Source organism: Trichechus manatus, unplaced genomic scaffold, assembly GCF_000243295.1.
Source record: "Trichechus manatus latirostris isolate Lorelei unplaced genomic scaffold, TriManLat1.0 scaffold00070, whole genome shotgun sequence".
Classification (NCBI taxonomy): domain Eukaryota; kingdom Metazoa; phylum Chordata; class Mammalia; order Sirenia; family Trichechidae; genus Trichechus; species Trichechus manatus.
The window spans coordinates 9,204,123-9,215,712 of record NW_004444006.1 but is presented as its reverse complement, the minus strand read 5'-3'; the positions used below and the strand labels follow the sequence as shown (position 1 = coordinate 9,215,712).

The following is an 11,590-nucleotide window of genomic DNA, read 5'->3' as shown; positions in this document are numbered from 1 at the left end:
CCCCCACATACACACGCCTTTACACAGCCTCTCGTTCCCAACACTGACGAATTCGCCTCAGCACGGTTTGGATTGGCTTGGAAATGCAAGGCACGACAGGAGGACACCGCCCATTCTGCGCTGCGCGGGCTGCGATCGCCTCCTAGCGGCGGCGAGCGTAGGTGCAGGTGAGCGACCCTCGTGGGTGAGGCAGGGCTGTGCGACGGTTGGCCCCGCCCCCTACGCTCACGGCGCATGGGCAAAACGGAAGCGAGCGAAATTCAAATCCAGACCAAGATAACCTGGAATCTAGGCCGAGGATGATGGAGGCATCCACAGGGTTTGCGGAAGCAGAGGCCTTGAGCCCAGAGCAGACTGCCCATTACCTGAGGTATGTGTGGGTTGCCGTGCGGGTCTAGCTCGCAAATCCTGCCCGGGGTGAGGGGGTGGCCCACGGATCCCCGGGCCTAAATTGCGGAGCGAGCCTTATGAAATGTGCTTTCGCGGTCTCTTTGGAGCAGGACGTGGGCATCCGCTTTGGACATTGACCACATTTCTAAAGCCCCCGATGCCCCTATTTTTTGGTCGAACAACCCTTCGGTATGAGCTCCTTTAGAGGTAGGACGCCTTGATCAATTGATCAAGCCGTTTTTTAGTCTTTCCGGTCTACCACGCCCCAGGCCTAGAGGATAGAGATGAGTAAAACATGGTCCCTGCCCCCACATTGCTTAAATCTCATAGTGAAAACGGGCAGGTAAACCAATAATTGCTGTAATGCTTGATAAGCACTATAACAGGTATAATGTGCATAACATAACAGGTATAATATGTATAATAGTGTTGGCGCAAAGGAGGGAATGGCCGACTACAGCCATTTGAGGTCTGTGTTGAAAAATGAGTAAGCACTCACCAGATGGCTAAGCGGGTACGTGGTGGAGTGGAGTTTTTTTGCATTTTTGGCTGAGGGGACTGTGACAGGGCCGGATTAACCAGTAAGCAAGGTACGCACGGGCTTGCTTGTGTTTACTTACTAATCTGTAGACGTGGTGAAGCCCAGGTGAAATTGTGCACTACAGATTAGTAAGTAAACACAAGTAAGCCCGTGGGTACCTTGCTTATTGGGTAATCTGTCCCTGACTGTATATGGCATGAGAGGCTGATGGTTCCCTTCAGGTGCTGTCTGTAGTCTGTAGTGTCATATTGCTAGAAAGCAAAGTATGAGGGAGGTGGTCTCAAAATGAACAGGAGAATTTATATGCTGGCCTAAGAGGAATATAACCTATCCTTTTGGGGACAGGTACCCTTGAAGGGTTTTAAGTTGGAGAATGATATTGTCGGATCTGCTTTTTAAATGTATTATTGAGTGCCAAGGGAGGATTGATTGGGGGCTGGTAGGCCAATTAGGAGCCTGTTGTATTTTAGATGAGGGCCTCAGGTCCTAAAAGTACCTGGTATATTGTTAAGTGCTCAAAAAAAGGAATTAAATTAAAAAGGAATCTAAATGGCAGGGCTGGCCTTCTGGGATCTGCTTCAAGGAAAAGGATAGGATCAGTGGGAGAGGGCTTACCAGGACTTAATAAAAACAACAGAAACTACCAAACCTGTTACCATCGAGTTGATCCCATCATGGTCACCCTATAGGATAGAGTAAAACTACCCCATAGGGTTTCCTAGGCTGTAATCTTTGTGGAAGCGGACTGCCATGTATTTCTCCCGGACTTAATAATAAAGCCTAGTAAATCTCCAGTTCTGAGGCCTTAAAAGTATAGCCAGAGGGGTAGAAAAAGGATCTGGAGAAATAAAAAAGTGGATGTATGTGGTGGGCCAAGGCTAGCTTTTACTTTTCTACCCACTACACTTCATTGCCTCCAAAGAACCCATTCTCCTGAACATCACCAGATATCTCGCTGCTAAACCTATGCTTATTCTCACTTCTCAGGCTCTTCAAACTTCTGTAGTATTTGGCACTCAATGGGGCTGTGAGCAGAACTAAGATTCCAGCCTTAGTTTGTCTGCTTCCAAAGCCTGTGCTCTTCCCACAACACAACATACATGGTTGCTGGTATGAAGACTGGCAGCTTGATATTGACAGTATGAACGTAGTTATCAGTATGCTAAAAACCCAAACCCATTGCCTTTGAGTCGATTCCGACTCATAGCGACCCTACAGGACAGAAACCCTATGGGGCAGTTCTACTGTGTCCTGTAGGGTCGCTGTGAGTCGGAATTGACTCGATGGCAACAGGTTTGGTTTGGTTTGGTTTGGAGAACTGCTTGTTAATTGCATGGATACCTGCTGGCAGAGAAATTAAAGCTCAATCCCCATATTGATAAAGGCTCCTGTACAAAGAAATAAATTGGGGCAGTGGAATAGTTCTGTCTTCTTTTTTAAAAAAAATGTTTTTAAGGCTGTTAAAATATGTTTCTTTATGGTGATGGACAATTTGGCAATATCAGTGATGGTTATACAACATGATTAATATAATTGGTATGACTATATTGTACATGTGAAAAACACTAAATTGTCAAATGTTGTGTTATATGTATATATTTACAACAATAAAAAAAAAATTATGTCCCTTGATACCAAAAGATCTCCTTAAGAGGAGTAAAAGCACATCTTTGGACTAGTTACATGACTTCCTTAAGGAAGACTTGGGCAAAACAGAATACTGACTTTAGAGTTGAACCATTTTGGGTTCCCATTATGGCTCTGCCACTTGCTAGCTGGGTGACCTCAAGCAAGTCACCTGAGTATTCTGAGCCTCAATATTCTCATCTGAAAATAGAGATGAGTTTAGTACCTTTAGTTCCCCTCCTTTTCCCCAAGAAAGCAAGTGATTCCCCAACACTGCCTCTCACGCTGCCACTTGTCTCTCTCATTCGCTCCCCTGAACATTCCTAAACAATCCCTTCCTCTAACACTTTCCCCAAAACAATCGCCCTTCCTCTCGCAGTCATCATCCTCTGCTCTCACAGTCCCTACTTTTTGGCTCTCACAACTGCCTTGTCCCTCGTGATCTCCCCATCTCTCATGACCCCTCATCTCTCACAATCGCTCTTCTATTTCTCCTAATGTTTCTCAATCTCTCCCCTCTTTTCACACAATCCCCCCTCTACCTCCCCCGCTGCACAAAGTATCCCCTTCTCTATTGCTCATAATTCTGCTCTTTGGCACAGACCTACCCTCTCTTACACAGTCTCTGTCTCTCCCTCTCTCCTTTCTGTTCCTCTCCCTCCCTGTCTCTGTCTCTTTCTTCTTTGTGTGTGCACGTGTGTGTGTGCAAGAAGAAAACTCTGAAACTCCCCTTCACACAAACACTTTCTGCACACATATTTTCTCTATCACACACCTTTACTGCCCATCATCCACTACTCTCTCTGTCACATACTCTTTGTGGTGCACTTTTGTGTCAGTCATGCTCTCCCTATGATGCCTGCCCACCTGCTTGCTCTCTGTCACCCACTCTTTCTCTTATTCTCTGTTTCTATCTGCTGCCAATTCTTTCTGTGTCACCCATTGTCTCTCTCGCCCACCATACCCTCTCTCTGTTGCCCACCCCCTCACACTGTCATCTACTCTCTCTGTCGCCTACTTACCCTTTCTGTTATCCCACCTCCTCTCTGTCTGTCTGTCATCCTCCCCACACTGTGCCCCTCTGTTGTAACTTCCCTCTTTTCTCTGTCGCTCATAGTCTCTGTTACCTACCGTCTTAGTTATCTAGCGCTGCTTCTAACAGAAGTATCACAAGTGGGTGGCTTTAACAAACAGAAATTTATTTTCTCACAGTATAGGAGGCTAGAAGTCCAAATTCAGGGCACTAGCTCTAGTGGAAGGCTTTCTTTCTCTGTTAGCTCTGCGGCGAGGCCCTTGTCTCTTCTCAGCTTCTGGGCGATGGCTTGGTTCCTTGGTGATCTTCCTGTGGTGTAGCATCTATCTTCCCCCATCTCTGTTCACTCTCTTGTTTTAATCTCTTTCATATCTCAAAAATGATTGATTTAAGACACACCCTACACTAATACTGTCTCATTAACATAACAAAGAAAAACCCATTCCTAAACGGGATTATAACCACAGGTATAGGGGTTAGGATTTATAACACATTTTTGGGGGACACAATTCAATCCATAACACCTATTCTCTTTCTTTCTCCGTCACCCACTCTGTTTCGCACTCTTTTTCTCTCTGTCATTGTTATCATTCTGGGTCTATTCAGGAGATAGAAACCACACAGTGTGTTAGACAGGACAAGTTTAATATAAAGAACTGTTAAACTGATAAACGGATGAGTACAAGATATACGCAAACTCTGTACCGTACTCTAGGTCTAACGGAGGTCCCTAGGTGGTGCAAACGGTTTGTGCTTGACTGCTCACCTAAAGGTTGGCGGTTTGCAGAGGAAAAGGCCTGGTAATCTGCTTCTGTTACGATTACGCCATTGAAAACCCCATGGAGCAGTTCTACTCTGTAACACATGGGGTCGCCATGAGTCAGCATCGACTCCATGGCAACTAACAACAGGGCTAAGGGAGAGTACCCAAGGAAGGACACATTTGGAAGGGGCCCTCTCCTGAAGGCTGCGGTTCAGACCTCATTGGAGAAGGTGTAGTTCAGCCCACTGGATAACTGAAAAGTTTGCTGGTTTGCCCAGGCACTGGGCAAACAGGACGAAGCCCTCTGGAGTGCAGGCAGGGAGCAGGCAATCCGCAACTGGTGGCACGGGGGTACAGAAGGAGTGGGGCTAAAGGTGCAGGTGAGCTGCACAGGCCCTGCAGAGGGAGTCAGGATGCCAGTGAAGGCAGAAGGCCTTTGGAGTGCTGGTTTCCATGTAGACAGGGCTGCGAGATTATCGCCAGGCCAGGCTAAGGCTTCAAGATCATTGAGGGACCACGCATTCTGGGTGGGGGCTGGGACAGAGCTCCACTGGATGTCCTCACCCCCACACTGCTGATCCACTGTGCAGCAGCTGGAAACATTAGGTGAGCCCCTTCCTCCTGCAATGTCTTTCCAGTGCCCTTTACTGAGAAAGCTGAACATCATGCTTACTGTAAAGGAAAGATGCTTAAAGGAATTCTGTCCATCATCACAGAGCAGGTATTGAGGGGTGAATGTAGAACCAAGAGACAATAAATTGATAACTGGCAGAGTTACTCAACTTCTCTTCTCTCTGTTGCTCACCCTTTATTTCTCTCTGTCCCCTACCTTCTATTTCTCTGTCATCCACCCTCTCTTTATATTGCGTACCTTCTCTCCCTGTTGCTCACTGTGTCTCTCTGTTGCCCTCTGTCACTCTCCTGCTCACACTGTTGTCCACTCTCGCTTGCTGTCACCCACACTTTTCCTCTGTCACCTGCTTGTTCACTGTCTTTCTGTTGCCCTCCTTCTCACTCTTTTGCCCACTTCCTTATTCTGTCACCCACCCCCTCTCTCTGTTGCCCACTCACTCTCTCAATTTTTTGCCTTCTTACTCTCTTTATTGCTCTCTCGCATACTCTTTGTCCCCTACACTTTCTCTTTGTTATACTTTCTCCCTCCCACCCTCTCTCTGCAACCCACCCTCTCTTTTGCTTATTCTCTTTCTCCCTCTGTCACCTACCCTTTCTCTTTTGCCTACTCTCTCTTTTTATGTCACCTCTCTCTGTCTCTCACTTGCTTACCTTTTCTCTGTAATCCACGTGCTCACTGTGTCTGTTGCCTACTGGCTCTCTTTTGCCTGCCCGCTTGCTTGGTTTATCACCCACCTTTTCTCCTTCTGTTTTGCCCACCACCCCCCATTGCCCAATTTCCCTCTGTCACCCATTATCTCTCCCCCCCAGTCACCCACTTGATTGTTCTGTCAACAGCACACATGCTCTCTGTTGCAAACATGTGCTCTCTTGTCTCTCTCTCTCTGTCTCTCACACACACACACAGAGTCTGTCTGTTATATATACTTCCTCTTACACCTTTCTCACAACACTATTTCTGTCAGAACACTTTTTTCGCAACTCATTCTCCATCAGAACATTTTCTGTCTTTGTAACGCGTGCACTCTTTATCGATTTCTCTATCATACGCTGTCTCTGTCTTACACCCTTTCTGTTTTTCACGTTTGTTCTATCTGTAACATGTTTTCTTACACTCTGTCATTCTCTCTGTTGCTCTTGCTCACTTGTTCTCTTGCTAGCTCACTGGTTCTGTTGTGTTCTCTCTTCCCCTTTCTATTGCATACTCTGCCCCTCTCTGGGATTTTCTTCCCTTTTCTCTCTTTTTTAAAACAAGTTTATTAAGATATAATTCATATGCCATACAATTCATCCATTTAAAGTGTACAATTCAGTGGCTTTCAGTACATTCACTGAGTTGTGTATCCATCAACACAATCAATTTTAGAACATTTTTATTACCTCCAAAAGAAAGCCCACACACCTTAGTTGTCACTCCCAATGCCCCCATTCCTTCCAGCTCTAGGCTACCACTAATCTACTATCTGTCTCTATGGATTTGCTTATTCTGGACAAATGTCCAGAATATGTATATATATGTAAGTATATATAATATATATAATAATAAATATTTAAATGGAATTATATAACATGTGGCCTTTTATATCTGGCTTCTTTCACTTAGCATAATATTTTCAAGGTTCATCCATGTCGTAGCATGGATCAGTACTTCATTTTCTTTTTAATTGTGGAAAATATATCTAACAAAAATTTGTTCTAACCATTTTCAGTGTATAATTCAGTGACATTAATTACATCAACCTTGTTATGCAAAGATCACCACTATCTGTTTCAAAAATTTTTGCATCATCTCAAACAGAAACTTAGTACCCCTTCAGCAATAACTACTTGTTTCCCCCTACCCCCAGCCCCTGGTAAGCACTAGTAAACTTTTGTCTCTGTGCATTTGTCTATCCCAGATATTTCATATAATTAGGCTCATACAATATTTGTCCTTTTGTGTCTGACTTACTTCACTCAGCTTAATGTTTTCAAGGTTTATCCATGTCGTAGCATGTATTAGAACTGCATTTCTCTTTATGGTTGAATAATATTCCATTGTAAGTATAGATACCACATTTGTTTTCCATTCATCTGTTGATGGACACTTGGGTTCTTTCCACCTTTTGGCTATTGTAAATGATGCTGCTATGAACATTGGTGTACAAGTATCTGTTTGAGTCCCTGCTTTCAAGTCTTCTGGTTATATACCTAGGAGTGGAATTGCTGGGTCATATGGTAATTCTATGTTTAACTTTTTGAGGAGGCTCCAAACTTTTTCATAGCGGCTGCACCATTTTACATTCCCACTAGCAATGGATGAGGGTTCCAATTTCTCCACATCCTCCCCAATACTTGTTATTTTGCATTTTTCTGATAAAAGCCATTCTAGTGGAGCAAAGTGTATTTCATTGTGGTTTTGATTTGCATTTCCCAAATGACTAGTGAAAGAGCCCTGGCGGCACAATGGTTAAGCGCTCGACTGCTAACAAAAAAGTTTGTGGTTCGAACCCACCGGTGGCTCCGTGGGAAAAAGACCCAGCAATCTGCTCACGTAAAAATTACAGCCTAGGAAACCCTATGGGGCAGTTCTACTCTGTCCTGTAGGGTCACTATGAGTCGGAATTGACTTGACGGCACACAACAACAACCACAACTATGATCTTTTCATGTGCTTATCAGCCATTTATGTGTGTGTGTGTGTGTGTGTGTGTGTGTGTATTTGTTGTTGTTGAGAATATACATAGCAGAAAACACACCAATTCAGCAATTTCTGCATGTACAATTCAGTGACACTGATTACATTTTTTGAGTTGTACAACCATTCTCACCCTCCTTTTCTGAATTGTTCCTCCCCCATTAGAATAAACACATTGCCCCCTAAGTTTTCTCTCTAACCTTTTGACTTGCTGTTGTCAATTTGATCCCATATAGATAGATCTTAAAAGAGCACAATGCTCAAGGCAGACATTTTATCCTAGTTAAGCTAAATTATTGTTTGACTTTAAGAAGACTTCAGGGGATATTTTTGGTTTAAGGTTTAAAGATTATCTCAGAGCAATAGTTTCAGGGGTTCATCTAGCCTCAATGGCTCCAGAATGTCTGGATTCCATGAGAATTGGAAATTCTGTTCTGCTTTTCCCTCATTTGATCAGGATTCTTCTTTAGAATCTTTGATCAAAACATTCAGTAATGGTAGCTGGGCACCATCCAGTTCTTCTGATCTCATGGCAAAGGAGGCAATTAGCTGCATATTCCATTTCCTCCTCCTGTTCCTGACTCTCTGTCTTCCTCTCTTGCTCCCGGTGAATAGAGACCAGTTGTGCCTTAGATGGCCGCTTGCAAGCTTTTAAGACCCCAGGCACTACAAAACAAACTAGGAGGTAGGACAGAAGCATTAAACAGATATTAGGCCAATTAACTGGGATGTCCCATGAAACCATGACCTAAACCTCCAAACCAAGAAACCAAATCCCATGAGGTGTTTGGTTGTACATAAACAGCCTCAGCAGCTGCTGTTTTTTTTTTTGTTGTTGTTGTAAATATATCTACCAGACAGCATTTACCATTGCTAATTCAACTTTTTACAGGTGTACAACTTATTGACAGCAATTATCTTAATCGGCTGTGCAACCCTACCCTTAATCAATGTGATTTTTCCATTACCGTATACCGAAACTCATTGCTCCATAAGCAGTAATTCCCCTGGTTTAGATTGTTTCCATATTTTGGCTATTGTGAATAGTGCTGCAGTGAACATTGGTGTATAAGTCTGTTTTCAAGTCTTTTTAGTTTTTTGAGGAACTGCCACACAGTTTTCCACAATGGCTGTACCATTTTGCATTCCCACCAGCAATGGATAAGGATTCTAATTTCCCCACATCCTTGCCAATAATTATTATTTTCTGTTTTTTTTTTTTTTTTTAATCTGAGCCATCCTAGTGGGAGTGAAATGGTACCTCATTGTGGTTTTGAGTTGCATCTTTCTTATGGCTAATGACATTGAGCATCTTTTCATGTGTTCGGTGGCTATTTGAGTATTCTCTTTGGTGAAATGTCTGTTCAAGTCCTTTGCCCATTGTTAACTGGGTTGCATGCCTTTTTGTTGTTGAGGTGTAGGAGTTCTGTATATATTCTGGATATTAAACCCTTTTCAGATACATTATTTCCGAATATTTTCTCCCATTCTGTGAGTTGTCTCTTCACTTGTTGATAAAGTCCTTTGATGTACAAAAGCTTTACTTTTTTTCTTTTTAAAAATTATTGTGGTAATTATTTATGTAACAAAACATTTGTCATTTCAACATTCTTCACATGTACAATTCAGTGACATTAATTATGTTTATCCTGTTCTTCAACCATCAGCATTACCCATTTCTAGATTTTTTCATCACCCTTAACGGAAGCTCAGTGTCCCCTAAGCAATGAGCTTCCCTTTTCCCCTTCCTCCCGCCCCTCCTTCCCCCGTAACCACTAATAAACTTTGGTTTTTATAGACTTGCTTATTTTAGATATTTCATGTAAGTGGGATCATACAATATATGTCATTTTGTGACTGACTTATTTCACTCGGCTTAATATTTTCAAGGTTCATCCATGTTGTAGCATGTATCAGAACTTCATTTATCTTTATGGCTGAATAATATTTCATTATATGTATGTACCACATTATATATATTCATTCATTTATTGATGGAGTTTTAGGCTGTTTCCATCTTTTGGCTATTGTGAATAGTGCTGCAATGAACATTATTTACAAGTATCTGTTTGTGTGTCTGCTTTCAGTTCGTTTGGATATATACCTAGGAGTGGAATTGCTGGGTCATATGGTAATTCTTTGTTTAACTTTTTGAGAAACCACCAAACTTTTCCACAGTGGCTGCACCATTTTACAATCCTACCAGCAATGGCTGAGGGTTCCAATTTCTCCACATCCTCACCAACATCTGTTGTTGTTTTTAATCATAGCCATCTTAGTAAGGTGAAGTGATATCGCATTGTGATTTTGATTTGCAATTTCCCTAATGACTAAGTGCTCGGCTGCTAACTGAAAGGTTGGCAGTTCAAACCCACCAGTTGCTCCACGAGAGAAAAGAACTTGTGGTCTGCTCCCGTCAAGATTACAGCCTGGGAAACTCTATGGGGCAGTTCTTCTCTGTCGCTTTGGGTTGCTATGAATTGGAATCAACTCGACGGCACAACAACAACGAGTAATGATGTTGATCATCTTTTTACATACTTGTTTGTCATTTATATTTCTTCTTTGGTGAAATGTCTATTCAAGTCATTTGCCCACTTTTTGATTGGGCTATTATTAAGTTGTAGGAGTTCTTTATATATTTTGGGTATTAAACCCTTATCAGATATATGACCCCTCCAAACTTCCTCCTGATTTGTAGGTTGTCTCTTCACTTTGTTGATAAAGTCCTTTGATGAACTAAAGTTTTTAATTTTGATGAGGTCCCTTTTATCTATTTTGTCTTTTGTTGCTTGTCTTTTCAGTGTCATATCTAAGAATCCACTGTTAAAAACTAGGTCCCAAAGCATTTCCCCTATGTTTTCTTCTAAGAGTTTTTTTTTTTTCATTGTGGAATTATTTTTTATTGTGGTGAAAATATGCAGACTAAAACATTCACCAGCACAACAACTTTCACATTTATGATTCAATGACATTGATTACATTTTTCAAGTTGTGTCACCATTATTGCTATCCTTTTCCAACATCTTCTAGCACCATTAACATAAACTCAGTGCCCCCCAAGCAAAAACTCCCCCTTTCCCCTTCCTTCCCACCCCAATAACCATTAATAATCTTTGGTTTCTATATATTTCCTTATTTCACATTAAGTGAGATCGTACAATAATTGTCCCTTTGCAACTGAATTACTTTGCTCAGTGTAATATTGTCAAGGTTCATCCATGTGGCATGCATCAGAACTTCATTTCTCTTTACAGCTGCATCATAATCCATTGTATATCACATTTTGTTTATCCTTTCATCTGTTGATGGACATTTCAGTTGGTTCCATCTTTTGGCTATTTTGAAAAGTGCTGCAATGAACAAGAGTTATGGTTTTAGTTCTTACATTTAGGTCTTTGATCATTTTCAAGAGTTTTTAATTTTGATGAAGTCCAATTTATCTATTTTTTCTTTTGTTGCTCATGTTTTTGGCTTCATATCTAAGAATCCAATGTCAAAAACAAGATCTTGAAGCTTTACCCTTATGTTTTCTTCTAAGAGTTTTAAGATTGTAGTTCTTATATTTAGGTCATTGATCCATTTTGAGTTAATGTTTGTATGTGGTGTGAGGTATGGGTCCAACTTCATTCTTTTTTAAAATTTTTTTATTGTACTATAGATGAAGGTTTACAGAAAAAATAGTTTCTCAGTAAACAGTCAGTACACATATTGTTTTATGACATTGGTTAACAACCCCACAACATGTTAACACTCTCCCTTTTCGACCTTGAGGACCTTTTTTTGGTGAAAATATACATAGCCAAAGTTACACCATTTTAAAAGTTTCTACATGTATAATTCAGTGAAATAGATTACATTCTTCCAGTTGTGCTGCTATTCTCACTATCCTTTTCCAAATTATTCCATCACCATTATCTTCAACTC

At 41.7% G+C, this 11,590-nt stretch overlaps 1 protein-coding gene across 1 annotated transcript in view; it reads left to right on the top strand.

Moving 5' to 3' along the window:
* The first annotated feature begins 296 nt into the window (after window positions 1–296).
* ERCC6L (ERCC excision repair 6 like, spindle assembly checkpoint helicase) overlaps window positions 297–11,590 on the top strand; it is a 28,854-nt gene continuing 17,560 nt past the window's right edge. The window contains exon 1 of the mRNA XM_004380145.2: window positions 297–370. Within this exon, the coding sequence (XP_004380202.2) occupies window positions 300–370 (71 nt within the window). The 5' untranslated portion in view covers window positions 297–299. The remainder of the gene's footprint in view (window positions 371–11,590) is intronic.